General features: G+C 54.1%; 4 protein-coding genes across 12 annotated transcripts; 3 read left to right on the plus strand and 1 right to left on the minus strand.

Annotated features, from left to right (window-relative positions):
• Nucleotides 1–1,933: 1,933 nt before the first annotated feature.
• Nucleotides 1,934–8,599, plus strand: KXD1 (KxDL motif containing 1). 4 transcript variants are annotated; one of them, XM_045853280.1, is made up of 7 exons: nucleotides 2,001–2,129; nucleotides 4,870–4,991; nucleotides 5,995–6,147; nucleotides 6,763–6,809; nucleotides 7,626–7,847; nucleotides 8,064–8,231; nucleotides 8,554–8,599. In XM_045853280.1, exons 2-6 carry the CDS (start codon nucleotides 4,891–4,893, stop codon nucleotides 8,228–8,230), a joined length of 690 nt encoding a protein of 229 aa, XP_045709236.1. In that variant the 5' UTR covers nucleotides 2,001–2,129; nucleotides 4,870–4,890; the 3' UTR covers nucleotide 8,231; nucleotides 8,554–8,599. The 4 variants fall into 4 exon arrangements, with proteins under 4 accessions (XP_045709235.1, XP_045709236.1, XP_045709234.1 ...); XM_045853279.1 differs by having other exon boundaries at nucleotides 1,934–2,054; nucleotides 8,064–8,599; XM_045853278.1 differs by having other exon boundaries at nucleotides 2,002–2,129; nucleotides 8,064–8,599.
• Nucleotides 8,600–9,816: 1,217 nt separating this feature from the next.
• Nucleotides 9,817–12,459, plus strand: UBA52 (ubiquitin A-52 residue ribosomal protein fusion product 1). Of its 5 annotated transcripts, none has more exons than XM_045853285.1 (6): nucleotides 9,871–9,940; nucleotides 10,267–10,333; nucleotides 10,827–10,949; nucleotides 11,279–11,365; nucleotides 12,078–12,180; nucleotides 12,264–12,459. In XM_045853285.1, exons 3-6 carry the CDS (start codon nucleotides 10,847–10,849, stop codon nucleotides 12,355–12,357), a joined length of 387 nt encoding a protein of 128 aa, XP_045709241.1. In that variant the 5' UTR covers nucleotides 9,871–9,940; nucleotides 10,267–10,333; nucleotides 10,827–10,846; the 3' UTR covers nucleotides 12,358–12,459. The 5 variants fall into 5 exon arrangements, with proteins under 5 accessions (XP_045709239.1, XP_045709242.1, XP_045709241.1 ...); XM_045853282.1 differs by having other exon boundaries at nucleotides 9,873–9,940; nucleotides 10,267–10,323; XM_045853283.1 differs by lacking the exon at nucleotides 10,267–10,333 and having other exon boundaries at nucleotides 9,817–9,940.
• A 1,340-nt stretch (nucleotides 12,460–13,799) lies between these two features.
• REX1BD (required for excision 1-B domain containing) lies at nucleotides 13,800–15,920 on the plus strand. Its single transcript, XM_045853632.1, is given in 6 exon segments — nucleotides 13,800–13,805; nucleotides 14,036–14,117; nucleotides 14,120–14,231; nucleotides 14,535–14,554; nucleotides 15,147–15,225; nucleotides 15,848–15,920. Coding segments are annotated over 6 exon segments (372 nt in total).
• Nucleotides 15,921–16,340: 420 nt separating this feature from the next.
• CRLF1 (cytokine receptor like factor 1) lies at nucleotides 16,341–27,055 on the minus strand. 2 transcript variants are annotated; one of them, XM_045853197.1, is made up of 9 exons: nucleotides 26,860–27,055; nucleotides 21,455–21,736; nucleotides 20,995–21,124; nucleotides 20,684–20,853; nucleotides 19,600–19,757; nucleotides 19,353–19,521; nucleotides 17,297–17,484; nucleotides 17,160–17,202; nucleotides 16,341–16,684 (listed from the first exon to the last, which is right to left on the minus strand). In XM_045853197.1, exons 1-9 carry the CDS (start codon nucleotides 26,969–26,971, stop codon nucleotides 16,671–16,673), a joined length of 1,266 nt encoding a protein of 421 aa, XP_045709153.1. In that variant the 5' UTR covers nucleotides 26,972–27,055; the 3' UTR covers nucleotides 16,341–16,670. The 2 variants fall into 2 exon arrangements, with proteins under 2 accessions (XP_045709153.1, XP_045709151.1); XM_045853195.1 differs by having other exon boundaries at nucleotides 17,160–17,207.
• Between the last annotated feature and the right edge of the window lie 825 nt (nucleotides 27,056–27,880).

The raw sequence follows: 27,880 nt of genomic DNA on the forward strand, positions 1-27,880 counted from the left end.
GAACTAAATATATAAGAATCCTAGTCCTCATTAACTTTTCAGTGAATAAAAGCAGCAGAGTGTGGAGGTAATAACACAATTTAGCGGCGGCTGACAATGGGTCAAGCTTTGTTATAAGGAATTTAATGTGCATATTTTCATAAGATTAAGCCAGTTGCCCAAGGCCATCCAACTAGGATGTGACAGAATTGGAAATTAGAACTCAGATATGTCCTTCCAGGTCCTTAAAGAGTCTTCCGTGTGCCCAAGGACATGTATCTCCCAAACTTTCAACAATCTCCCAAGCTTTCAACAGCAGGTGCTGTGATTATCCAGGCTCACGGTTAACAAACTAAGACTCAGAAAAATTACACATGTAACATGCACACATCATAAGACCTCAACTAATGATAATGAATTGCTAGCATTTATTAAGCAATTACTATTTGTCCCATTTTGCTCATGATTGTCAGTACGCACACGGGGGACAGATATAGAAGTATATATGTGTGTATGCATGGGTTAGTAGATGTACAGATCTAACTCTGACAGTTGAGAGGGTCTCTAAGCAGTGAGTACACCCAGCACTCAGAGGTTGGTTTCTAAATACCATTCTCCAAGAAAAGGAACCAGAATCCTTGGAGAAATGGCTGATTCCAAGGATATTCTAAAGCAAACAAGGAGCCCTGCTGGTGTGGCTCATTGGATTGAGTGCCAGCCTTCAAACTGAAGTCACTGGTTAGATTCCCAGTCAGGGCACATGGTTGCAGGCCAGGTCCCCAGTAGGGGGTGTGCAAGAGGCAACCACACATTGATGTTTCTCTACCTTTGTTTCTCCCTCCCTTCCCCTCTCTCTAAAAATAAATAAATAAAATCTTCTATTAAATAAAATAAAATTATCTTAAACTTTTTAAAATAATAAAGCAAACAAGGAAAAAATAAGGAAGTACTCTGAGAAAGATGGAGACATATTGACAGGCCATAGGTGCTAACTGAAACGGGCAGCAAAAGCAAAATAAATAATATAGTATTTAATTACAACACACAGTATAAAAATACTCATTTGTTCATGGTGATATAAACATGTGACTAAATGCATAATTGGAGAATGGACAACTCTTGTTTATAATAGAATTCCAGTTAATAAACAGAAAATCACCATTACACAAATATAGTAAAAATTGTTACTGGCAAGAGCCATGGATGGATGCTCAAACTAGTGGGTAATGTTTTTGTAAATGTTTAAAAAGGCCCTGAACTAGCCGCTCAGTTGGTTAGAGAATCATCCCAATACCTAAGCTTGTGGGGTTTGATATCCAGCCAGGACACGCACAAAAATCAACTGACTCCATAAATAAGTCAAACAACCAATCGATAGCTCTCTCTCTCAAATCAATAAAAAAGTAAAATAAAATGTTTTTTTAAAAACCTAGGATATTTGCATTGTCTCTTAATTTTCTCTCTATAGGATACTTATTAATTGCAAAGGCGGAAATAATAACTTGATAGTTGAGTTACTGGTAAGATACTGCAGTAAGTCAGCCAAAATAGCGTGCCTCCTGATACGATGCATTGAGGACACAATATCGTTCTGAGATTCCTGTCCAAACTCTTCAACTTTTGTCAAATCCTGAGGAAACTGCATAAACCCATATTGATGGGTGTTCTACAAAACCAGTGGTCTTCCAAAACATTAAGGTCATGAGAGTTTAGGAAAGACTGAGGAACTGCCACAGAACGGAGAAGTCTAAGGAGAGGTGACTAAATGGGACAGTGGAGTAGGAAAAAGGTCAGCAAATACACCACTAATACAATGAAATGCCTCCCACTCGGCCTTGGAACTTGGGCTTTGAAAAGTACGCAAACGCGATAGGGACTACTTGATTGGCTATACGTTGTGACGTGAAGACGAACAACAACTCATGTAAGTCCCACCTTTTCCTGCCGCGCCTCCACGCAGGCAAGTTGGTCCCGGACAAGTCACCGCCTCCGGAGATCACACGCATTGTGCGTGGTGACGTCACAGAGGCGCGGGCGCCATCCCGGAAGCGCGAGCAAGGTCGCCAGATGTGCAGGTGCCGCTGCCACCGACGCTGGGCCAAGTTCTGGGTGGGGCTGGGGCCGCCGGTACCGCTGGGGAGCCAAGCCAGGTCGGGTGCGGCCTCTAGACTGTCGCGGGGTGGGGTGTGCCACTGGCCACGTCTGCACACCCCTCCTGTACACAGACCTCAGTTTCCCCGTCTGTTAAGTGGATCCGGGTCCGGGTTGCGGGAGTTGGGGCCGCCTGTGTTCAGGTCTGCAGTGTCACCCGGATCTGGGCGTTGCCTGCCTGGGCCTCAGTTTCCCCGACTTGCTGGGGTGGGGTGCGAGGGGATATGCGAACCCCGTTCTCACTCCGGGGTTTTGCTAAGCTTGGGCCGCCAAATTAAATTCTGTTAAAAGACCTAGGTGAAATCGCAGCGCCTCTACGGCTCTCCGTTTGACCTTGGGCGACGGATCCCACCCCTGTGAGCTTTAGTTGCCCTAGGAGACGAATGATAGTGTCTGCCTTGTAGGGGTAATTGAGGATTAAATTTGCTCATATTCTTGGGAGCACCAGGGAGGCCCTCGTCAAATATGCTGATTCTCACGCCCCCTCCTGGGACTTCTTTACACTACCCTTGGAGAAAGAGCCCGCTCCGAGTTCAGCTTCTTATCTTTGGTTTCAGTCCCCAAAGACAGCACTGTGAGATTCTGATTCTTTATTATTACCATTTTCTGGATGAGAAAACTGATCCAGGGAGGTGAGGTGATTTTCCTTAGGTCACACAGCCTCCCTCTCTGCGTGTTTCCCTCATAAATGTGTTTGGAGCAGGGCCCAGAGCCCTTGTTGTGTCATTTCCACCCTTCTGTGGTCCAGACTAGTTGTTAGTCAGGGAAGCCTTCCTGAGAGAGGCAGCTGGGGGTTGAGGGTGTGCCTTGAATCTCTCACATCTGGAAGCCAGAGACAGGAAACAGCCCTACTTTGAAGCAGAACCATTTCCTGCAGGTCCAAATCCTGTGCTTGCCAGTCTTTAGTGGTGGGCTTCCCACCACATGGTTCTGCCCTTTGAGCCCAAGTATACATGATCATGCTTTTATTGAAATGTGGAGCCTGTGGGTGCCCATACCTGGCACATAACGGGAGTTCAATAAACAGTGATTATTGGCAGAGGGACAGGATTTCACTGGGTGGTATAGTAGCTTATTTCCAAAAGGCAGGTAGGGGTTGTGAACTGCTAGCCAGATTCAGAGCAGAAATACTCTTGGTCTCCATGGTGTTTGTGGGGAAAAAGTATTAGTTACTAGCATTTGTAAATGAGGCGATTTCACAGAAAAAAAATCCCTATTCCTGCTTTTTTTGGTTCCTGGGAAAAAATCAGAAGTCTGGCAGGAAGCAACTGCAGTAAGAAACTGCTTGTGTTGTCATGGGTAGATACTGAACATCTGTACAGATTCACACCTTTGTAGATTCAGCAGACCATGGACATTTGAGTAGTGACTCAGGTTCACTGGCTGTGTAACAATGGCCCAGTGCCTCAGTCTCTCTGAGCTTCAGCTTTCTCACATATAAATAAGGGTTATAGTTCCCACTTATAAAGTGCATACCTTGTTTACCATAAAGTTGGTGCTCAGTAAAAAGGAGGGTGGAGGGAGTAGGCTTTAAAAGCTCTTCCTGATCCTGGATGTGAATCTTTACTAATAACAAGTGGGTCTTTCTGTTGGCCATTAAATGTGTACACCCTAGAAACAAGCTATGTCATGATTCTAGGTTTTTCCTGAAGGCCCCCACCAGGAGGATCAGTGCTGAAGCTATGGCCTTTTTTTTTTAAGATTTTATTTATTTTTTAGAGAGAGGAGAAGGGAGGAAGAGAGGAACATCGATGTGCAAGAGAAACATCAATAGGTTGCCTCTCACACACCCCCATTTGGGGACCTGTCCCACAACCCAGGCATGTGCCCTGATCACAATTGAACCTGCAACCTTTTGGTTTATAGGCCAGTGCTCAATTCACTGAGCCACACCAACCAGGGCTCTGGCCGCCTTTGCCGTGTCCTGATCCTGTCATGGTGTCAGGGCTACTTGCAGCCCCACAAATTGGGATGATTATCTGTGTGCCAGGGAAGCTGAGGGCCATAGAGCCATCAGGATTGCTGAGGCCCACAGCCTGGGTGCAAGTGCCTGAAACTCATGGCTTTAATTTGCTGTTAAAAGTCTAGTGTCAGAGCAGAGTTTGAACGGTCTGCCTCTGCCACATGAAGTTCTGATGATCCCTTGCTTTGAACCAGGTTCTGGGCTGGGCTCTAGAGACAGCAGCAAGTGAGAGAGACACACTTTGACTCTCTTAGAGCTGATATTGCTGTGGGAAGACAGGCAAACGGGTCTACTGATAACTAAGCTGAGCTAGTGAAGCAATGAAAACAAAATGAAGTGATGAGAGTGACCAGAGTAGGGAGAGTCACCAAGGACTTCCTGGGAGCGAAGTCCCTGGAGGTGGTAATGATTTGAGGGGGCAGCTTTGCGTGTTGTGCTAGTGGGGACAGCAGGTGCAAAGGCCCTGAAGTGGGGTTGGGCAAAGGTAGGTGTGGGAATGTGTGAGAAGAAGTGGGCAGACCTGTGCAAGTAGAAGGTACCACTGGCTTTGGGCACATTGAGAGTGGGTGCTGGAGAGGAGATGGGATTCTGATGTGCAAGTTATAAATGTAATTTGGAGTTCTTGAAAAACCCCAAATTCCCAAAATGACAACTGAGGCTCAGGTGGCATGACCAACTCACAGTTAAGCAGCCTGTGGGGTTTCCAGGCCCTTTTCCCTGTGTCATCTGTCCCAGTGCCTGGTGCAGACTGAAGACTTTCTTCCTTCCTATCTCAGGCAGCGGAGGAGGAGGAAGAGATGGACCCCCCGGACTCGGCCTCAAGGGTCTTCTGCAGCCGCATCCTGAGCATGGTGAATGTGGATGACGTCAATGCCATCATCCTGGCCCAGAAGAACATGTGAGTGGTGGCCAAGGGCCCTGGGCCCAGGCGTGGGAAGGAATCCACTTTGCCGGCCAGCATTCTTTCCCTGCCCGCCCCTACCCCGGCCCCACACTGGTGATAAAATGAAGGAAATGAGCAAATCTGCTGGCTGGCTCCAAAGGAAATTTTTTCATGGCCTGGAGGTGATGCCTTGGCACAGGAAACAGGGCTTTGGGGTGGTTTCACAGCTGCGGATGGCTTGGCAGGGTCCATAACAGCTCCTGTCCCAAATCCTGGAGTGGGGAGAGTTGGGAGGATAGGAAGGGGCTGCTGGGGGATATAAGGGAGCCAGTGGGCTGACTTCCTGTTGGGAGCCTGGTTTCTCAGAGCCCAGGCTGTCTGCAGAGCATGTGGGGTCTCTTCAAGGGGGTGTGAGTGCCCCTTTGCCCTCATTGGGCCTTGGCACCATGGTCACAGTGGCCTCATTCTAATTTGGGCCTGTCTTGTAGGGAAGAAGGCAATCTTGGGGTGGAAACATGGGCTTCATCTTTGTGTCTTCAGGCCAAAGGTTCTTCCTTCCATTTATGACACAGCATGGACCTAATACCCTTACCTTCTGTGGTATCCTGTGGCAGAGTTGCCAGTTATGTCTGGGTACCAGCAATATCTATCTTTTTCCTAGTTCTTTAGGTCAGATTCAGACCTGGCCCTAGGGAATTCCTAGCATGAGGGAAGACAAAACCAGATGCAAACATTCTTGGTGTCATGGTGTCAGGGCTGTCAACGAAACAACCTGGGGCTAGGGGAGTCAAAGAGTCTGCTTGAAAGAGGGTGAAGTCTACATAGGAAGGGCACACTTGAGTAGGGTTTTGAAGGTTGAATAGTAGTTTGCTGGGTGGCTCAATCATCAAGTAGAGCTTTGTAGGACAAGGGAACAACAGATGCAAACCTCATGGAGTAAGAAGGTGGCTTAGCATGCATGCTCAGTTAACAGAGCTTTGGAGGCTGAGCAGAGGTGTTGGCCCTCACTCTGCCACAGGCTGGACCGCTTTGAGAAGACCAATGAGATGCTGGCAAACTTCAACAATCTATCAAGTGCCCGCCTGCAGCAAATGAGTGAGCGCTTTCTGCACCACACGAGGACCCTGGTGGAAATGAAGCGGGACCTGGACAGCATCTTCCGCAGGATCAGGTGGGTGCTTTGCCCTGCTGGCCTCTGCCTCCCGCTCCGAGCCTTGGGTCCTCCCCTTTTGAATAGGGCCACCCACTCCACATAACAGAGTGACAGGGAGATCTAGCTTGCTTGTTTTATAAGGCTTCATCACGTAGTTAGCATCCAAAAAGATCTGATCTCTGGGATCCTGAAGTTTCTGAATTTAAACTTTATCTTTTGAAAAGTGCAGCGTAGCACCAGACACATGATGCAGAAAAGGCAGGCAAAGAGCTGACATTAAAAGGCCAGCCTCCTGTCTCCCTAGCCCCCTATCCAGGTCTTTTCTCAAGAGGCAAATCAGATTGCTGGGTTTAGAGTGCCGGCTAAGCCAGCACTTCCCACCTCCCCTGACCTGCTTAGTGGGCCTCATCCCAGCCTCCACATAGACACTCTCACTGAGGGTGCCCACACCGAGGGTGGGGAGTTCCATAGGGCCCTCCCACCCAGGAGAACTGTGTGACCAGCAGTGAGAGGGAGGTCCCCACCACCCACCCACCCACCCACCCAGAGCTGACAGTAAGGGTTGTTAGCCTGCACAGGGCCCAGTCTGTCTGCTCAAGGGGTTCAGCCCGTGTGCCTTCCCTTCCCCCGCAGGACACTGAAAGGGAAGCTGGCCAGGCAGCACCCAGAGGCCTTCAGCCGTAAGTGTCACCCAGGGCTCCTGTGCCCCATGTCTGGTCTCTGCAACACTTGGATGACAGCATTTTCAGTCCAGGGCTGGCTCTTCGAAGGTTACCTCAGGGGTTGGTGGGCAGCAGGTCCAGAGAGACCTGGGGCAGAGGGCAGGGGTGGCGGTGCTAGCCTGGCTTTCTTGGCAGCCTGCAAAGCCAGTGCAGGGAGTAGGGTCCCCTCCCTGGGGGGAGGCGACATGGGGGAACATGGATAAGAAAAATGACAATCCTTGTCCCAGTGAGTGTCATGTACACCTACAGACAGGCTCTTACCCAAAACCACTTTCAAGGTGGAGGCTGTGAGTATCCTCATTTCACACAGCAAAACTGAGGCCCAGAGGGGCACTGACTTGTCAGAGGAAGCACAGCGTTCCCTTACACTGAGCCTCAGTATACCCCATGTGCTGAATGGGCCAACAGCTCCCCCGCCCTTTGCTGCTGACAACTACAGGTATGAGGCAATGCTGTTGTCATCAGCCCCAGTTTATCAAGCAGGGAGATGAGGCAAGGGCAGGTGAGGGGCCTGGCTCAGGTGACATAGTCAAGGGCAGAGCTAGGCTCAGGCTCACCCACTTCAACGTGATCCAGAGAACCAGAGTCCTTATGTCACCTCACCTCGAAGGGAGGCCTCTCACTTGCCTGGGCCTCAGCTCCATCTTCTGTAAAATGAATGAAGTCGAGTCCCATGGAGGCAGGGTGAGAAGGTCGCTGCCAGGGGATCACAGGCCCAGTTAATCCCTTATCACAGCCACTAAGCCTACTCCTGCCTGGGCCTCCTTTCCCCAGACATCCCAGAAGCATCCCTCCTGGAGGACGACGATGAAGACCCTATCCCGCCCAGCACCACAACCACCATCGCCACCTCGGAACAGAGCACAGGCTCCTGTGACACCAGCCCAGACACCATCTCGCCCTCCTTCAGCCCTGGCTTTGAGGACCTGTCCCACGTCCAGCCCGATTCCCCTGCCATCAATGGCCACAGCCAGACGGATGACAAGGAGATGCGGGGTGAATAACCCTGCTCCCAGGAGCTCAGAGGGGTCACAGGGCTCTCCGGGTGTCTGAGGTGGTAGTGGGTAACCCTGCCCTCCTGACGGTCAGCTTTGCTATCTTATTCTGTCATCCAGGGCACCCTGGGAGACAAGGCTCCCTCCCAGGGGTGTGGAATTCCTGAGGGTCTGTCATTCACACTCCTTCCTCACTGAGAGCATCTCTCTCCTTCAGACCCTCTTCCAGGCCAGGGGATAAGCAGTCATTTGGAGTCGTTGAGCTGGGCACAAGGAAGCTTTTCCAGAGCCAGGGCTGAGGTCTGCTCTGAACAACACTTAAAGGTTCCCAAAGATGAAAGCCAGATATCCCCTGTCTCAGCATCCCAGTCAGGACCTCTTTGAGGTAGGCAAGCACTATCATGTCTGAGTTCACCACACCCCATTCCTGCACATACAATTCTGGTCTCCCTGTCCCTTCCTCCAACGAAAGTATTAAGTACTTTCTCAAATCAGTATCTCAAGGCTTCCAAAACAATTGTAGAAAGCTCACAAAAGAACCTGTTCCTCAATCCACTCAATCCCAAGTGTGATAAGGCCCACATCTGTCTGACCAGAGAGGTGGACTCTGAGGACCCTGTAGCTCTCACCCAGGGCCTCCATGAAGCAAGGCGAGCCACCTTGGAAAACAGAAACTAACGGAATATTTTTGTATCTGATGTTTACAGATGCTGTTGGGGAGTTATCAATAAAAGGACTCCGTTACTAAAAAGAGAAGGGTGTACCTAGTAGTGGCTTTCTTCCATGGTTGGGTCCATCAGCTCAGAAAGGGGAGAAGTGCTGGGTGTAGGAGGGACAGGATGGGGTATACACAGCCAGGCACCACTAAACTAGAAAGATGTGGCTGCCCTTGGTGGGAGTCTCAGGTGGTGACAGCCATAATAACCCAAGTTCCTATCACTGTTGCTCACAACACTGTTCCCTTACCTCAGTGATTTTTCAACCTTTTTCATTTCATGGCTCACATAAACTAATTACTAAAATTGTGCAACACATCAGAAAATACGTATTTTTTTTGCCTGACCAAAAAAAAAAAAAAAGATGCAATTTTGATTCATTCACACTGGACAGCTATTGTGTTGTCTATTGTTTTTTTTTATTTGACAATCTAAGGGGAACGAAGCCATTGCCCCTGACTAAATAGGTATTGCATGTTTTAAAAATTCTTGTGGCACCAGTTGAAATCGATGCCTTACCTCCTTGAATAACTCCTCCAGATCTCAGTTACAGGGCTCTGAGCTGGGTCCGCCTCCCCATTAGAAACTCACGAGTCCTTTCATCTTTGAAGCACTTAGAAATTGTGTTATTAAAGGCATCTTCCCAGACCTGACAGTGTCTGTTTTGCCTGGTCCATAGGAGTAACGGTAAGAGTTCAAGGAAATAAAGAGGTACGCTGCCAAACCTACAAGTAACTTTTCGGTTCTCGCCTCTTTCATGCGCCTGCTACTTTTTTAGCCTTCCACGAGTCTCCTGATCCCACCCCATTTTCTTGAGTAAATGCACCGGCCCCCCTGCTCTCTCAGCTTCCCCGCGCGCCACCCCAAATCTGTGCACAGCCAGTAGAAAGTTTAGAATAACTAACTCTGGATGTTAGGTGCCTAGATGGCTCCCGGGGGTCCCGTGCCTCCTCCTACCTTGTCTACTACACCCCCGCTTCCCGAACCCGTAGACCCTCTGTTTAATGCCTTTGATTTAGCACAAAAGAGCCTGCTCTACCCAGTAAGTACTCGAGCGCCCACAAGGTGCCGTCTTCAGCCGACCCAGAGACAGCGGGTGGAAACATGGTAAGGTATGGCAATCTTCGCACTTGAACCGAGGCGGAAGCTCACAGTCGGAAGCAGGTAGGGCACGCTCGCCCAAAGACGAGGCGGCTTCGTTTGCCAGCACACAGCATGGCGGCGGGGCGGGGCACTACGCGCGTCGCGAATTGTGACGTATGCGTGCATCGTGCTCGGTGCGCAGGCGCTCTCGGCGGCGATTTGGCGGTTTCCGGTTGTGCCGCCCTCTTTCTTCTCAACGAGGCGGCCGAGTGCGTTGGTTGTGGCGTCCGTGCGGGTTCGCTTTAGGCCTGGGTCAAGCGGGAGGCAGCGGGGAACTCGGGGGCCTGGGCAGCGGAGGGGGCAGCTCAAGTCGGTTTGTGCGGGCCAGGCTCCGCGGGTCAGCTAAGCAGGACATATTGGGCCTGAATTCTAGGCCCCGACGGGGCCCCGGGAGACGAACCTGATTTGGAAAGAGAACGTCTTGCTCGCGCCACCGGCCCAAGCTATCTGACGGGGTCTCGGGGCGGAGATGGGTCTCCTGGGCAGATCTGAGTTAATGGGGTGGGATATTAAGCATGTAAACGTTTTTCCTTGCCAAACACTGCCAATTCCTTTTAAAAGTATTAAACCCTTCCCACTTCCCGAGCTGGGTCTCAACCTGCCTCCTTTTCCACGTCTGTAAGTAGAGGTATTCATCTTGTAGGCTTTTTTTTTTTTTAAGTGGAAAAAAATGGCCTGTGTAAATAAGTATGTGGTGCGTGGTTGCCAGATAATTGTAGTTTGGAACAAAGGCAAGAGGTGTGGTCTGAGAAGTTTGGGGGTAACTGAGAAGGAAGCTAAAGTGAGTATGAGCTTAGAGTTGGAGAGGAGAGGGATTAGAGTGGCTACAAAGGTGGGATTCCCACCCAAGCTTAAGGAAGGGTATTTTGTGGATCACATGTATCCAGGGGCTGGAGGAGGGGAGGGAGGTGGATGGATTGATGGAACCTCGAGATAACACTTGGGGAAAATGTCAAGATGGTACCCAGGACATACGCTTCTCATTGCATCTGCAGACTTGGAGGGATGGAAGCAAACAGACACTGGGGTGGGCCTGCAGTTGGGATCACCATGGACAGGACTGGCAGTCAGGGCCCAGTTTCAAGATGCTCAGTCCTGCAGTACTCACTACTTTGTCCTAGCCTCCCCAGCAGACACAGAGATGCAGATCTTTGTCAAGACCCTGACTGGCAAGACCATCACCCTTGAGGTTGAGCCCAGTGACACCATTGAGAATGTCAAAGCTAAAATTCAAGACAAGGAGGGTAAGTTGGGCCAGATCTGGGTGCTGAGGCCTTGACGATGATTCTGTATAATCTCAGGAAGGCATCTTGTCATTTCTATCTGGGTTTCCCTTTTGAGAGGTTAGGGTTTTTTTTTTCTTTTTTTTTTTTTTAATTTATTTACTTTTAGTGGGAGGGAGAAAGAGAGAAACATCTACGTGTAGTTGCCTCTCACACACCCCTAATTGGGGATTGGACCAGCTGGCACTCCATCCAGGACAGGATTAATGATGGAGAAGTCTTGTGGGGGAGGGAGAGCTGCCAGTAAGGCTTGCCAGAGCCTCAGTAACTGAGTTTGTCTTGATCCATAGGCATCCCACCTGACCAGCAGCGACTGATTTTTGCGGGCAAACAGCTGGAGGATGGCCGCACTCTCTCAGACTACAACATTCAGAAAGGTACTGGGTGTGTTTTTGCTGGACAGGGCCCCATGAAGGGGCCCCCTACCTGTTGGGCAGCCAGGAACACCACTGTTGGCATTTATTGGCCAGACTCCCTGGGGACTGGTGTGGCCATCTCCCTACACCAGTCTGGGTCTGACGAGTACCCATCGGACCTGAGAAGCTCTGGTCTACAGGTCAGTGAAGGGCTCTGCCCTGTATCTGTGGACCAAGATTGGGCATTGACACCAGGGGTGGGGTAGTCCTTAAGGCCAGGATCACAGGAAGTTGGGGAGACTTGAGCAAGATACTGTTTTCATCCCTGGAATCCATCTCATGATTGGTACCTATGTTTCCAAATGGCAGTGGTTTCCCATATTCTTGCTTGCCTTCATTTGTTTTTAAACATGGCAACTATTACAAAGGAAATCAGTGTCACTCTTGGCAGTGTCAAGCTTTATGCTGCCTAGCAAAAATAAAGTGTCACCCTCATGCCACTTAGAAATCACCTTACCTGTTGGGAAGCCAGCTGGACACCACTGTTGGCATTTATTAGCCTCAAAACTCCCCGAGGGCTGGTGTGGCCATCTCCCAAAGGAACCTGACATGTACCTGTTAGACCTGAGCAGCTCTGGTCTATAGGGCACCAGAAGGCTCCACCTTGTACCTGTGGACCAAGTCCTGGGCCCAGGCTGAGTCACTCTCTCTCCCCAATCCTCATTTCTTTTAGAGTCCACCCTGCACTTGGTGCTTCGTCTGCGTGGTGGCATCATCGAGCCCTCCCTCCGCCAGCTCGCCCAGAAGTACAACTGTGACAAGATGATCTGCCGCAAGTATGCAGGCTTGGGGTTGGGAATGGCTGGCCCTGGTGGAGAGTGGTCGGGTACCCTGACCAGTCTCTCCTCCCCCCGTGCAGGTGTTATGCCCGCCTGCACCCCCGTGCTGTCAACTGCCGCAAGAAGAAGTGTGGTCACACCAACAACCTGCGCCCCAAGAAGAAGGTTAAATAAGGCCCCTCCATCACCTCCTCTGGCCTATAGGGCAGTCTTCTGCCTAATCCCTGTGACCCTGGGGCCTCAATAAAGTTTCCCTTTCATTGACTGGAGCAGTAACTGGTGTCCATGTGGCTGGTCTGTCCAGTGGGGAAGGTTTGCAAGGAGTGGCCATCTCCTTTAGGTACTGGACTCCATGTCACTTGATTCTGCAGGGCCCTTGGCAGTCCTGTCCTTTTGGGTTTCATCTGTAAAATGGGTTGTGGTCCTGGCCCTCTTCCATGTATCCTAGGGAGCCCACCCATCTCAGTTCTGTCATCTATAATGGGAATGGAGACCTCAGGCTAGGGGCTGGTAGAACTATCCCTACATAGTAGTAAATACCTGTTCTTAATTTTTGATCTAGAAGCACAAGTGTCCCGCCTGAGAACAATGATTTTGAAAGAGTAGGCTTTTTTTTTTTTTTTAAAGACTGATGCTTTGGCAAATTGGATGAGGGCTGTTCATTGGACACCCTGAGAAAGCCATGTTTTAGGGGGACAATTGGGGCTTGGTGTAGGTGGCAGCCCAGTCCTGGAAAGAGCCTAAGATTAGCCGAAACCTGCATTGCCGGCTAAAGGCTGGAATCTTAGTCTTTCCATATCAGTTTGGTTTCATCCCTGTGAAACTACACTTGCTCCTCTGTAAGCCAGGCCACCACCATCTTAATGGTCCTGTTTCAACCCCTGAAGAAAACTTCTCATTTCTAAGTGGATGGTCACCAGTGGAAAGCTTGGAAGCCACCTCACCCCTGCTCCCAGGCTCCTCCCTTCAGATCATTTCTGAGGTCTTGATACAGTCAGAGTTGAAGTCCCAGTTGTCACAACCTTGTGCATTGTATGGCACAACAGTTTTCCTTGTGTGGGGACTAAATGTGTGTGAAAGGTCCGTTGTTGACGTAAGCATATAGCAGCCTACAAACTGAGGGACAGTCTTTCTATACCCAGACATACACTCAAGGACAAACTAAAGAAGCACTGGGCGAGAGCAAGGGTTGAGGGGTGCCTAGTGCCTGGTCTTCCCCAATTTCCAGGTTTCCTGTTTGGAGGGCTGCAGACTGGGGGTCTCCAGACTGCGGCCCTCTGTAGGGGGCGCCTAGCAGAGCAACGTCCTGGTGGACAGGGCTGCACAGTCATGATCCAAGGCTGCGCCCACTGTCCTTATACCCAAAGTTGTGTCAGCCAGAGGAGCCCCAGAATTCGAGGAACCCTGTGGCTCTGTGTGAACCTGGGCGGAGCAGAAAAGGGCGAGGACTAGGTGATTGGGCTCGAGTGCTCTGGCTTTATACCTCCCTCCAACATCTGGACACTGGTGCAGTGCATCCACCAATTGCAAGCTGGAGGAGTAAGTGCTGGTACTGGGGTGAGCTGGGGTTGAAGGGTTCAGCCGTCTGCTTGCATCAGAGGTAGGTGTGCCCGAGGATGCAGGTGGGTCCCAGCATAGCGGCTTTGACAGAGGTGGAGCAGGGTTTTTGAGGGGACCCAGGGTACGTCAGGATGCACACCTCAGGGCATCTCTACCCCAAACGCAGAGTTGGGCCTAGTTCCTCTGCAGAAATCGGCGAGTCTTCCATACTCGGGTCCAGACACTTTATCGGGGTGGCTTTCACATAGCCGATGCTGGTGCAGGGCCTGAGACTCGGGAGGTATAGTTTCAGGACCACCTCAGCCACAGAGGCCACAGCCAGAACCTGAGCAGTGTCCCAACATACGACTTCGTGCGTTACTGGAGCACAGTGCACAAGTGACCCAGGCCTTCGCCACTTCATGGGAGGTGCTAGGGGTGAAGGCTGAGCTGGCCAGCCCCAGAGCACAGAGGCTGCTTACGTACCATGTGTGCAGCCTACAGCTGCTGTAGCAGACCCTCACCACCTGCCGCTGCCGGCTACTCCAAAGCCTAATCTCTCCTGCTGTGGCCTACTGGGCCTACTCTGCGCCCTCAAGCAAAGGTCCAGAAGATTCCCGTCCACTAAAACCCCCGACCCTGCAGCCCCAGATCCCACCCCTACCCACCCCACCCCATTCGTCCTCTAAGACTTCACTTGAGATTCTCTGGCCTCCTGGTCCCCACCTGTCCACTGGGTTACATTAATGCTGCCCTGGATGACCTGCCCCCACGCCCACAACGCTCCTCCCCTCTGGCTCTTAATGCCTCAGATCCAGTCCTCAACTGCCTGGTGGTTTTCAGGCCCCTACTCCCCTCAGAGTAACCCTAGACCCTCACCTAAATTCTGAGCCTACTCTTGCCCTAGGGTTTCAAGGCCCTGTGTACTACTCCTTTCCAGGCAATCCCCTCTGAAATACACTATTCCCAGACTAAGTCCATGTGAAGCCACGCCCATATCACACTCTACATGGGATTCCATGGCCATCACATTTCCAAGATCAGGGTCCTGGTCTAGGTTTTCGGCCTACTTCCACCCTGGGATTATAGTGCTCTGTCTCGCCCACAAGACCATGAGCCTCCAACTACTCTGTCCCTGCGACCAATACCTAGCTGACTGCTAGTCCCATACCACCGCTATGTGAGTGCAGGCTACAGGGCACTCTGTGCTGATTCTAGGGCTTGCCTACTCTACCCCCTCCTCAGGAGTCCCTCTTAACTGAATCCCAGGCTCCAACACAAAGCACCTTTTGCCACTCCCTACCAGTGGCCCCACCCCTTCACTGCTTTTCTGGTGTCTCTTCTCTGATATGGAGGGGCAGGGAGTAGCCTTTGCCTGCTGTGATATCCTCCTTGCTGCCCCTCCTACCCTGCCCCTGCACCAGGTGGCCCTGCTGCAATCACGGGGGCACCAGAGCTGACAGGGCAAGAGGACACCCTACAGCTGCACTGGCTGATGATGAAGTGAGTGCCTCCTACCAGTGGCCTGGCTAGATTTATTGTGCATGGGCTGGGCACACACTCCTAGGCAGGTGTGCCCTAGGGCTGACACCATCAGACCCTCTGGACCTGCACACAACCCAAAGGGGTCTGCACACTGGAGTCTGCATCTGGTGGCTCCCAGATATAGCACATTCCCCCTGTGCACACACCCTCCATTTCCACACCAGACTTGCTATTCATTTCTGGGACAGCTGTACATCTCAGAAACAAATCCTGCTAACACAGCTGGACTTGGAGCTTGGACACGTCACCTAGGCCCCACTGGACACATGCCTGTACATTCCTGCCCTTCCCCACCCCCCAGCGCACACACATGCACACCCCTTCTTCCGCTACAGTAATACTATGCACCCTCTTGATAGGATACATTCACCCAAGATGACCTTTTCTCTCTGCCCACTGTGACCTACAGGAACACCCCTATTCCCAGGCACCCAAATGGCCCTCCTGAAAACTAATGGTGCCTAGAGGTTTGGTGGCAGGCAGGGGAGCCCAGAGTTTGCCACAGCCCGCTGAGAACTGCACAGTGGAGGCTAATTTGCCCCATCTGGGTTTTATTTATAGTTCCCATTCACTCTTATAGGGTAATTAAAACCATGGAAGCTGCCAGCGAGTTTCTCTAGGACCTCAGGCTTGATACAGAATCTGCTGAGTGATGGTGACTCCCCAGGGACCAGCTGAGGTCAGACATGGGAAAGAGGTCGGGCGCCCAGCTTTGATGGCTAGCTGGCTGGGGTTGAGCCCCACTGGGCTGTTAACCCTCCTTGAGGTCGCCACACCTCACACAAATTAAGAACCCTTCACCTGCAGCTGCTCTACTGTCTCTGTTTTCTGGGGTGCTGGGGTGTGTATACCTGGTGAGAGGGCCCTACAGGAGCAGGGATGGCGGGTGGGAGACTCCCTTCTACCAGACTGATCAAATTCTGGTGTTTTGAATCACTCTCCAAGGAGCTTAGAAACATGGTTCTAATCCTGGGGAGAAAAATGTCTGAAATTCTAGGAGGTGAGGATTTCAATCATAAAGTATCCTGATGTCTCCATTACAGTTCCCACCCCAGGCCTCTGCAGCCCCAAACTCACCTTAACAATCAGGGCACCTAAGTAGCTCGTTTATTTAAAAAGATTCTTTGGTGGGGTCCTGGGTGAGAGAAGTAATGACTCCTCTTCACCCTCAACCCTGTCAGGGGTTCTGGGCAGCTTAGCCAACCCCCACACACCCCACCACTGGGTGGACCCAAGGGTGGCTTCGAATATAGGACAGAGATGTGATCCCTGGAGTTCAGTGCCCACTCCAGCTCCTGCCAAGGGTGTTCAGGCACCATGAAGTGAGGGTACAGAGGTGGCCCCAGCCTGGGTGTCTGGCCCTGGGTCTCCATGAGGCGAGGGCAGCTTCCAGACCTTAGAGTTTATCTGGTAGGACCTGTAGGTAGAGGGGAAGCCAGGCTAAGCAGGGAGGGAGCCTGGGACGGGCCAGCACTGCAGAGCGACTGAGGAGCTCCCACCCGCCCTCCAGTTCAGTTCCTGGCCCCACCACTTTCAGATGAGTGACCTTGGGCAGGGTTTCTGCCTCTCTTGGGCCTTGGTTCCCCATCTGAAATTATCTATCCATCCCAGGGGGTGGGTGTACTGCAGGTAAAGCCTTTGGCAAAGGGCCACATGCAGTAGGTGCTGAAACATGCTAACTTGGACCAGTATGTTCATTTATTCCTGAGGATGACATTCCACTTTGCCCATTTTCACGGAGTTCGGTGCTCTTACTAGGCTAAAAGCCAGAGGACCAGACACACAGTTGGTGCTAAGTAAATGCTGGTAAATAAAACTGAAGGCCCACGGCCTATTAGCCACCAGGAAGGGCCATTGTCTTCCTATCACCCATCCACCTGGGCCCCCCTTACCTCTCGCCGCGCTGCGTCTGCCCGAGAGCAGGATCCCCTCGTCCTGTGCTTGGAAGGAAGGAGGCGGTGTCTGGGGGCTGCAAACCTACCTCTCCGCCCCACCCCTCATCCTTCGCCCACGGGTCCCTCTTTCCTACCTGGTTTCGCGTCTTGTGCGACTTCTGCATCCAAGCTCGCCACTGGTCGTAGAGGCGGAAGCTGAGGTTCGAGCAGTACGCGTGCTTCTTGAGCCAGCCCAGAAACTGCTTGAGCTCGCGCCGCACCGGCCCCGAGCTCGGCTCTCCGCCCCGCTGCTCGCAGGCCCCGCCGCCGGGACCCGGACGTTCTGAGGGCGGAGCGGCAGCGTCAGGGCGAACCCGACAGAGGGCGCGCGCGGGCAGCAGAGGGAGGGTCCCCACGCGGCGGACTGCGTTTCCCTCGGGGACCTCCCCCCCCATTTCCATGAGGCCAGACAGGGTCCTCCCCACCGCCCAGCCCAGCAGCCCAGCTGCTCCCCTGAGGAGGTGGAGGGGTTGGGAAAGGAAGGGCCTCCCCTCCACATCTCCTCCAGGAACCCGATTCCTGTGGCCTGAGCCAGGTGTGAGTGGAAGGAGTTGGAAAGAAGGTGAGAGGTCAAGGCCCAAGGGATGAGACGCTGAGAAAAAGCAGGGGGCAGAGAAAGAGAGTGAGAAACAGAGGCAGAGACTGAGAGATGGGGACAAAGAGAGACAGGAGATACAGGGAAGGCCAAGGCCATGAGGGTCAGACAAGGAAATTCAAAGGGAGGACGAGGTATGGAAAAAGTGGGGGGACAGAAAGCCCGGGGATCGAAACCAAGAAAGGAAGAAAGAGAGAGAGGAAGAGAGTGACAGAGTGACAGACAGCCCCTGGGAGCTTAAGCCAATGGGATAGGGAGCGGGTGGGAGGGCCAGATGGGAGGCCCGCCTGCCGGCACAGCTGCTCAACTCAGCCAGCCCCGAACAGGCCGGCGGATAAGGACATCGGCCTCACGTCATAAATAACACAGGGGACCCGCTGACAGGCCCTGGCACAGCCCAGGCCCCTGCTGGCCTCCCCCAGTCTCCCCAGCCTCCTCTGCAGACGCAGCCGCCTGCTGGCTCCCATGCAAGAATCGCAGGTGCTGGGCACGAGCAGGGGCCAAGGCTCAGCCCCTCCCAGTCATGCTAGCTCCGCCCACCCCAGAACCTGGAGGGCCCCACAATGGGGGCTGGGGAGCTAGCTGGCTTGAGCTAGGCTCTGCCCCTCCCTGGTTCTGAGACCCTCTCTGGGCCTTGGCTTCCACATCATCCCAGGAGCGAGCCTGGGCCTGGACTTCCAGCAAATTGAGTTCAGATTCCTGTATGACTTTGGGGGCTGGATAAACCTCCTGGGGCCAGTGTCCTCACCTGAGAAAAGGAGGCCACCCTTTCAGTGAAACCATGGGGGAGGGAGGCTTAGGTGGTGCTCACTATGAGGGCACTTTCCATAGGTTATCACATTGCATCTCACCTCACAACAGCCTGAGACAGAAGTCATTATCGTCCCCACTTTCCAGATGGGTAAGCTGAAGCCAGACATTTCAAGTAACAGATTTCATATCATTTCACAAAAGAGAGAATGAAGGTCTCTGGGCTAAGAGGAACCCCAGATTGCAAGAGAAGCCAGACCCTTTTTGCTTCTCTGATCATCCCCAGCCCTCTACCTGAGTCAGAAGGGGAAACTGAGGCCCATCAGAGGGACAGTTGGCAGCCCATGAACCTTGAAAGCGGGGTCTCAAACTCACTTGCCCTTAGGGGATGGGGAGGAGGTACAGGTGGGTGAAAAGGGCCAGTTGGGGATTAGGCAACTGGAGAGAGAGGACCAGGCATAAAGGGGCAGCCTTTGCTGATAGGGGCTATTAAACAACACTGGCTATGTCCTGTTACATCTTCTAGAAAATTTTCCTAGGGCATCTAGGATATGTGATTTTAAATGTCTTCCTGATTTTAAATGTCTGCAAGTAAATCAAAGTTGTGTGTGTGTGTGTGTGTGTGTGTGTGTGTGTTTCAAATGACAGGTCAAAGAAAATAGATTCAGGGGCCAAATTTGGCCCCGGGGCCACCAGTTTGAGATCTCTGTTCTCCTGGAAAAACAAAACAAAACAAAACAAGAAAACAGAAGCCCAGGCTGATTAAGGGTTGTTACTGTATCCCCCAGTCCTGTTGGGGTGCTCACCACTGCGGGGGGTGGAGGCGGCTGTGGGGTGGCTCCATTCGCTCCAGATCCCTGCCTTTTTGGAGCCGTAGATGCCAAAGGGGTTGCAGCGCACTTGAACGAAGTAAACGGTGCCTGGCTTCAAGCCTGCCAGGCGACACGAGGTCTGATTGCTCACGTCGTCCACCACCTGGGCAGCAAGTGCAAGGTCAGAGGTCAGGGCAGGTCAGGCCCGAGCCAGGGCGGGGCCGGGGAGGGGGGCGGACACCTTCCAATCCACACTGTCCTCCACGCGGTATCGGATCTGGTACTTGGCTTGGAAGAGGAAGTCCTTGAGGGCTGGCGGGGAAACCCAGCGAACGCTCAGCTGGTCCTCCAGGCCCCCTACTCGGCTCACGTGCACGTCCGGCGGGGGATCCGTGGTCACTGCGGAGCAGGGTGGGGCGGGGCTTAGTCGCAGGCTCCTCTGACCTGGCTGGCCCCTAACTGGATTCAAATCCCAGAGCACATGGCTTAGGTGGCACCTGCTTCCGTTCTCCCCACTCCGCCCCCCTCGAAAACGGGTGGATTACATTAGACAATATTCGGGAAACACTCAGCACCTAGAAGCACTCAATTAATGTTAGCTGTTATCACCATTATTATCTGTGACAGGAGCAACATAATCCTATCTTCAGGGAATTCTGCAAAAGCAGACACTGCCTAGCTGATATTATTATTATTTTTCCCAGGAGTCCAGGGGGCCATCATCCCTCACCTCCAGCTCCTTCCCACCTTACAAAGGTCATCATTATGACAGCCTTGCTGGGTGCAGAGGGACAACTTAAGCTGAGAACATGCCCACTGGAGCTTCAAGACTTCAGGAGGCAAGCGGGAAGCAGGTTGGGGTAGGGGTGGCTCCAAGCCAGGAGGAATCTGGGATCCTTCTGGGAGCCCTGTGGGAAGGAGGGAGAGCTGGCTCTCCCCCTGAGGCCTTGGAGAGGGGCCGAAAGGGTTAAGGCACAGGCCTGCTCAGGGCTGAGAAACACCCTAATTAGATTAGGCCCAATTCTGCTGCAGATCATCCATTTCCTGCCTCCTGCCTGGAACACCCCCCACCCCCAGCTCCAGGCTGTGGCTTCCTGGGGTGCCTGAGACCTGGGCATCCCCTCCCAGGCAAGGGGTGGGGGCCCTCCAGCATACCTGGGCTTCGGAGAAGGGGGCCAGGCCAGGTATTCTCCTCAGAGTGGAAATATCCTGGCTAATTCAAGGGGCTAGGGATCAATGGGTACTCCAACCATCAGTGTTGGACCAGAGATGCAGCCATGGTTGGGCTTGGTCGGGGGCAGGATGCACCCGGAGGGGTGTCTCACCCACATCCAGGATGTCCAGTGTGAGCACGTCTGAGCGGGCCGAGCCCAGCCTGTTGGTGGCTTCCACCCAGATCTCGTAGGGGGTAAAGAGGGCCAGGTCCTTAGGGATGTGACAGGAGTGAGGTCCCACTGTGTGGTACTCCTCACACGTGTTGTCCTGCCCATACCACCTGCAGGGGGAAGGGGAGTGAGGACACTTACTAGGGCAGCACGAGAATACAGATGGGACATGGGGCTCAGAGAGGGCGGACAGGTTTGATAAAGGCCTCATAGCCAGTCTGGGGCAAATGTCATCCAGGGCCACCACCAACCTCAGCTTGTACTTCAGAGAGTAGTTTGTGTGGAGGAAGGTCTCTCCATGGGCCCCCGGCGTCCAGCGGCATGTTAAGTCTTTCATGTTCTTGGACCAGCAACTGATGTTGAAGGGTTTCTCTGGGGGCACTGAGGAGGGGGTGCAGGGGCTGAGGGTCTAGGCTGGCTGAGGACAGGCAGAGGAGCTGCTGGTTGCTAGCCAGTCCCCACCTTAGAGTGGAAGGAGGGCGGGCAGGATGGATATTGTCATGACCCCCCTGCAAGAGCTTTCTTGGGGATCAGGGCAAAAGGAGGGGTTCTCCAGACACTCACTCCCACCCTAGAGGCTTATACCTCTCAACCCATGCAAGCGTCCATGCCCCCCATCCAGCCCTGGGCCAGAGCCCATGATTCATGCCCCTCTCCAGAGGGAGATGCTGCCCCCAAAAGCTACCCCTGAGTGTCCTGGGGGCCACTTACGGCCAACATAGAGGCAGGAGCCCGCCAGTATGCTGCCATCTCGGGCGTGGCACACGAGGTTGTCCCCCGACTGCTGCCTGGATCCATTGAGGTTGGCCAGGGCTAGAGCCAGGGTGGAAGCGTTGAGCACACGAGAGAGCTCAGAGGGCAAGCGGTGCCCGTTGAGGGTCCAGTAGAGGCCCTCTGCGGTGGGGCCTGGTGGGTCCCCGTGCACTGAGCACGTGGCCTGCAGGGAGGAGCCGATGAGGAGCGTGGGGTCCTGGGGGCTGATCACAGCTGTGTCTGGGGTCAGAGAAGAGGGCCTATCAGGCCTGGGATAGAACTGCCCTGCGCCCCGCCGTGCTAGGACCTCCAGGACTCACAACAATCCTGCAAAGGCGCTCTTTACTATTATCTTCCCCCTCCCCCTTTTTTTTTAATTTTAGAGAGAGAAAGGAAGGGAGGGAGGAAGGGAAGGGGAGATAGGGAGAGAAAGAGAAACCTACTTGTTTTTCACTTGTTTATGCATTCATCGGTTGATTCTTGTATGTGCCCTGATCCGATATCAAACACGCAACCTTAGCTGTTCAGGATGACATTCTAACCAACTGAACTACCTGGCCAGGGCTTATTATTCCCATTTTACAGATAAGCAAACAGGTTCAGTTAGTTCATCCAAGCCACTCCATCACTGACCTACTCAAGGCTCTGAGTGGTTACAAACCTCAGGCAAAAAAGCCCACTCACATTCAAGTCACTCTTGTTTTACATATAGTTCTGACAAACCCTACACTCTCTGCTTTTTAAAAATTATTTCATTTTTTGTTTTTGTTTTTAAGATTTTATTTATTTATTTTTAGAGAGGGAAGGGAGAGAGAGAGAGAGAGAGAGAGAGAGAGAGAGAGAGAGAGAGAGAAACATCAATGTGTGGTTGCTGGGGGCCATGGCCTGCAACCTAGGCATGTGCCCTGACTGGGAATAGAACCTGCGATGCCTGGTTTGCAGCCTGAGCTCAATCCACTGAGCTACGCCAGCCAGGGCCTCATTTCATTTTTTGGTAATTAGAAATAAAAGATTGTGAGTCCTTGCTCTTATATCCTGAGGGCCTCATACACAGTAGGTGTCTGTGTGGGGGACTCCCTATGAAAATCCTTTTTTTTTTTAAGCCAGCATGTTTTATTGATTGATTTTAGATAAACAGAAACATTGATTTGTTGTTCCACTTATTTATGCATTCATTGATTGATTCCTGCATGTGCCCTGATCAGAAAGGGAACACACAACCTTGGCCTATTGGGATGATGCTCTAATAAATTGAGCTACCCGGCCAGGGCGAAAATCCTGCCCTTTTATAGACTAAAAAACTCAAGGCTCTGAGAGATCAAGTCCCCTGCCTGAGGTCACTGAGTGAGGGAAGGGTACACTATTCAAACCCAGATCTATCCGCCTCCAAAGTCTTGCTCTATACTGGAATAGAAGGTGCCTGAGACAAGTTCTAGGTCCCCAACCACCATCCAAAGGGACTTGACTCAGTCCCTTGACTTGCTCTGCCTTTTGACTAATTTTTCCTAACCTGCAAAATGGGAACAAGAAAGTTCCTGGTCCCCAGGACCATTGTGATAATCAGATTCTGGGAAATGACTTCCTAAACTGAGTTCTGTGAGTTGGGTGCTGAGCACTGGCCCTCAGGGATGCCCAGGGCTCCCTCTTCTGGACAGGGAGATCAGAACCTAAAAGGAGACTGTTTTACCCACAGAGAAACCAAGAGCCAGAGAAGGGAGAGGGTACTCATATCCAAACCCCTGGCACCCTTCCCCGAGTCTCAGTCTACCTATATGGGAAGTGGGCATCATGGTGTCAGACACATACAGTTGTTTGAGGAGTGAAAACATTGTCATAAGAACAACTCTGTGGGACCTTTAAGCCAGCCTGACCTGGGTTCAAATGCCTCCAGCTCACTGTGGAAGTTCAGTCCAGGCACTTTACTTCTCTGCATCTCTGAAAAGAATCCTCCCTCCACCAAAAGCAGTTGTAGGGACTCATTAATTCATTTGTTCAATCCTTCATTCACTGATCACCTACAGTGTGCCAGGAGCTGGGGGCACCATGGTGACCAAGATACCCAAGACTCCAGCCCTTGTGGGCCCTGAATCCAAGAGAGCAGCAGGAAAAAGAACAAATAAGTATCTAAGAGAACAGGGACAAAGTAAAGCACGAGTCAGTCGTGGCAGCTCAGTGGCCCAGGAACCATGTTCAGGGAGGTGGCATTTGATCTGAGACATGAATAAAACAAAAGAAGTAGCCACAAACATACGTAGGAGAGAGTATCCAGGAGGTGGGAGCAGCAAGTGCAAAAGTCCTGGGGCAGGAATAATAGGAAATGAGGTCTGGGAGGTCAACAGGGGCCTGACTGGCAGGGAGTATTCCAGGATTCTGAACAGGGAAGGTATTTGCATTTTTAAAGGATCCCCAGGCAACTGGTTAGAAGAGACTGACTGCAGGGGGGCAGTGGGGAGGGCAGCCAGCTTCCTTGAGATGGCCGCCGAGGACAGGATGATCCTGGTCCCCTAGAAGCAACCCTCCTCAGCCCCACACAATGCCAGCGGCTGCCTTATGCTGACCTTCACTGCCCTAAATGGGAGAGGTCGGGTGGATCGGACTCCATGGGCCAGCCCTGACGATTTTCCAGGGCAAACTTGGCTTGAAGGCTATATCTCGCTGGAGCCTCGGATCACAGTTGCGTTTGAGGCTTGGCCCAGGGCTCTCTGGAGGTCTCAGCATCCGTGCGAAGGAGCCGGGTGAGCGGGCCAGAGCCGAGAGCCGAGGAGGCGGGGGTGGCGGGGGAGGGGGGGGGGGACCAGGGGGCCGCCCTGGAGGTCCCAGGCAGCCAGCCGCTGGCTAATTCAGAATTCCTCTTGCATGAACTCGGGCGTGCCAGCATCTCTGCCCCGGCCCACCCACCACTTCCTGCCTGCCCCCACCTCCATCAGGGTGGGAGACACGGGCAGGCCTGGCCTGCAGGGACCCCAGACCCACTCCCAGTCCTTGGGGGTGGGTCACATCCCTCTTGCCACCCCCCCATCCTCAAAATCTAGTCAGGAGCGGGCTTTCTGGGGGGTCCTCGCCGGGGGGCACTGCCCCTCTGCCACACCCACCTGGCCTGGACTAGCATTGCTTGCTTGCCAGCAGCTGCAGCTGCCCTCCAAGGGCTGGGCGGGGGACAGGGCGAGAGGGCAAGGCCAGGCAGGCCTGGACAGGCCAGCCCCCCCCACCACCACCCCAAGCTCCAGCAGGAAAGGTCAGAGGGAAGCCTTCTCCTTTTGTAATGTGGGTGCCAATCCCAGATGGATCATCTAGGCAATTGGGTTCCCCTCTCCTGTTCTCAGTTTCCTCTTCCATAAAATGGGAGGTAAATATATCTACCTGCTGGGGAGATTAATGAAATGTGATTGCAAGGTCCAGAGTGCCTAGGAACTATTAGGATTACAGCCCCTCCCAACTCTGAGGTCCTGGCTGGCTGTGCACTCCCCAAATAATGGGCCAAGGCACTCAGGACTGGGATGCAAACATTCCACGGCAAAGCAGCTGGGAAGAGCCCACTGAGGTTAGGGGGCCCTTGGCCTGATTGGGGGGGCCTCCTTAAAGGCTCCCCAAAGCAGATCCCTGGGCTAGGCTTTTGGACAGCCCTCCCATCCTACATCCCTGCCATTCCTGCAGAGCTGGGGCCTTTAAAAGTTTTTCCCTTCCCCACTTTCCAATCTGGAGCCACTGCCGTTATTAAAAAAGAACACCATGTGTTTTAAAAGGGAAAAGTGTGAGATTCTCTGCAAGCAATGCAGGAGGGTGGCCTCCATCCTAGGGTCCCCACAGGGGTCCCCATCTCCCATCCCGCTGGTACCTGCAGACACTTTACGACCCACCCGCCTGCTGGTCAGGTGCTAAGACACACCGTAAGTAGAAACATATTGCCGAGGTGTGAGAATCCTTTATTTAATTTCTTTCCCCTTAAAGGAAAAAACACACGTACAACAGCCACCTCCCCACCACCACCTTCCCTGCTGCTCTATGGGCTGGAAACAAAGCCTGTTATGAACACTGGCACTCACAGGCGCTGCCCACTGTCTGGCAAAGACGTCAGGGGTCCAGAGAGGGCCTGGGGCAGCCCCTTTCCTGCCCAGGCATCCCGGACTGCTGGGTTTTCAGCAAGTGCCCCTAGGGGGTGCCCAGACCCTGCCCTCTCTGGAGGAGCACCGAAGGGAGCCTGCAGACAGCTCTTTGTAGTGTGGGGCGTCCTGGGCAGCAGTGAGTGTCCACCTGAGGTGACCTGCATGTCTGGACGTAGTGTGTGGAGTGACTGTGAGTGTCCAGGGCAGGCTTTGCCTGCATGTGTGCTCCTGTGTTATATCCCCTGAGGAATGAGTGTGTGACCAGGAAAGTGTGTGTGCCAGGGATGGAATGTGCGCGCTCCCCGATGGTGTGCGAATGTGCATCTGGGATTCAGTGTGTGAGTCTGAGGGCCAGGGTGACGGGCCACAAGCCAGTATGTCTTTGTGTGTCTCTGGGTGTGTCCCAGAGCGGGTCTGGTTGTAGAGACGATGTCCTGGAAGGGGTGTGCATGGGGTGGGGAACAGAGAGTGTCGAGGCCAGGAGCTCCCGACGGGGCGGGGGTCTTGGCTTGCCCAGCTGTGGGTTTCTGGGCCCCCCTACCCAAGGCTGGGCCCGTGGTGCCCCGACTTGCTGGCTCCGGATTCCTCTCCCTCTCACCCACTGGCTCACAAAGATTTCTCTTGCTGGAGGCTCCCAGCCCAGAGCAGCCCGGCCGGTAACAGTTCCGAGCTGCCCCGGTGACTGGGACTCCGCGGACCCCCTCGCACGGTGTCCCGCCGGGGGAGGGCGGCGGCGCCGGCCCGCGGAGAGGCGCGTCCCCGGGGACCCCGGGCCGCGCGCCAGGCGGCCAGAGCCGCCCCCCTCCCGCCCCGCCTTCCTCGTGGGGCTCATCTCTCCACCGGGGGGTGCTCGGGGCCGGCACCCAGCGCGCCTTCCGCGTGCGCCCCCGCCCAGGAGCGGTGCCCCGCGGTCTCCGAGGCTCGGAGTCCGCAGACGCTGTTGCGTGCGCCCGCCGAGTCCCGGCATGCAGAGGGTCCCAGGCCGCGGCCCCCGAAACTTCGGGGGCCGAGCCAGGCGTCCTCGGCCGGGCGACCCAGGTAAGGCCTCGGGCGCGGAAGCCGGACCCGCGGGCCAGTGGACTGCTGCGCTGTGCGCCCCGCAGGTGAGGGCGCCCCGAGGGCCGTGCCGGGGGCGCCTTCCTTTGTTCCCGGGCTGTCCAGGTGGCGCCTGCGCTCCCTCCCCGCCCCCCCCGCGGCTGCCCCCAGGGCGCACTCTCTTCTCCCAGGCGGGAAAGGGAGAGCAGGGCGCTGGGTACTCACGGGCTCCTGATCCGTCTCGAGGCGCCCCGAGGACGCAGAACAGCAGTAGGGGCAGCAGCGGCGGCGGCCGCCGCGCGGATTGGGCGGCGGGGCCCAGGCGGCCGGCGGGCATGGGGCCGGCGCTGCCGGGGGCGCGCGGCGGGCAGCGGCAGCGGCGGCGCTGGGCGCGGGAGGGCGCGGGCTGGGCAGCCCGCACGTCGCTGGGCGCGGGCGGGGAGGCCGAAGCAAGTCTGAGCAGCCGAATTGACAAGGCGCTAATGCGCCGCTGGCCCCGCCCGGCCCCGCCCCCGGCCCGGCCCGGCCCTGGGGGGGGCTGGGAGCGACGAGCCCCGCACCGGCTTCTCCGCTGCCCGCCCGCCCGCGGGCACTGCGCGCCCCACCCGTCCGGCCTCCGCCCCGCCGCGCACCGCGCGCGCCGGGTCCCCTGACCCAGATCCCCCTTCCACCCAACCCCTACGGGCCCGAGACTTCCCATTTAAACCCAATCAGCTCCAGGCTCCGCACCCCCAATGTGGGACCTGGCGCCCCCAACTCTGTTTCATATTCCCGCCCACTTTCCTGCACCCTGCTTTCGGCCTCGTGCCGCTTCAGTGTCCCCTGTGGCCCTCAGCCTTGGCCCGTTCCCCCACCCCCGCCGCAATCCTCTGTTTAGCCCCCACCCCAGCTCTGGTCCCAACACCCCACTGAGTGGTCCCTGAGCCCCACCAGTTTCCATGTCCAGCCCCCCTTCCTCCCCTGGGGCCTGAAAGTCGTTGCCTACTCTCCCCACGCCAGAGGCGCGCGAGTCCCACCAGTCTCGGCCCAACGGCCCCCCTCTCACTGCATCCCACCTCTCCTCTGTCCTCCGCGGGTAACCCCCGGCCCAGGTTTTGCTGGAGGGAAGACGGAGAAAAGGCTGGAAGCACAGAGTCCCCGGGCCCTCACTCTAGGTCAGCTGTCCCTCTCGCATGGGACGAGGCTGGGGTTATTCGGGGCGCCTGGGGGCCTCAGGAGGGAGCTCCCGCGTGGACAGGGGAGGGAA

Source organism: Phyllostomus hastatus, unplaced genomic scaffold (assembly GCF_019186645.2).
Source record: "Phyllostomus hastatus isolate PE091 unplaced genomic scaffold, TTU_PhHast_1.1 phas_contig_98, whole genome shotgun sequence".
In the NCBI taxonomy this organism is placed as follows: domain Eukaryota; kingdom Metazoa; phylum Chordata; class Mammalia; order Chiroptera; family Phyllostomidae; genus Phyllostomus; species Phyllostomus hastatus.

Excerpts from the sequence above, each read along its gene's own strand:
- KXD1 (XM_045853279.1), top strand. The coding sequence starts at position 4,891 with ATGGACCCCCCGGACTCGGCCTCAAGGGTCTTCTGCAGCCGCATCCTG. Across the intron at positions 6,148-6,762 it reads AGCATCTTCCGCAGGATCAG|GACACTGAAAGGGAAGCTGG; the intron begins GTGGGTGCTTTG and ends CTTCCCCCGCAG. Across the intron at positions 6,810-7,625 it reads GCACCCAGAGGCCTTCAGCC|ACATCCCAGAAGCATCCCTC; the intron begins GTAAGTGTCACC and ends TCCTTTCCCCAG.
- UBA52 (XM_045853283.1), top strand. The coding sequence starts at position 10,847 with ATGCAGATCTTTGTCAAGACCCTGACTGGCAAGACCATCACCCTTGAG. Across the intron at positions 10,950-11,278 it reads TAAAATTCAAGACAAGGAGG|GCATCCCACCTGACCAGCAG; the intron begins GTAAGTTGGGCC and ends CTTGATCCATAG. Across the intron at positions 12,181-12,263 it reads GACAAGATGATCTGCCGCAA|GTGTTATGCCCGCCTGCACC; the intron begins GTATGCAGGCTT and ends CCCCCCGTGCAG.
- CRLF1 (XM_045853195.1), bottom strand. The coding sequence starts at position 26,971 with ATGCCCGCCGGCCGCCTGGGCCCCGCCGCCCAATCCGCGCGGCGGCCG. Across the intron at positions 19,758-20,683 it reads ACTGGACATCCTGGATGTGG|TGACCACGGATCCCCCGCCG; the intron begins GTGAGACACCCC and ends CCTGCTCCGCAG. Across the intron at positions 19,522-19,599 it reads AGGACAGTGTGGATTGGAAG|GTGGTGGACGACGTGAGCAA; the intron begins GTGTCCGCCCCC and ends CTTGCTGCCCAG.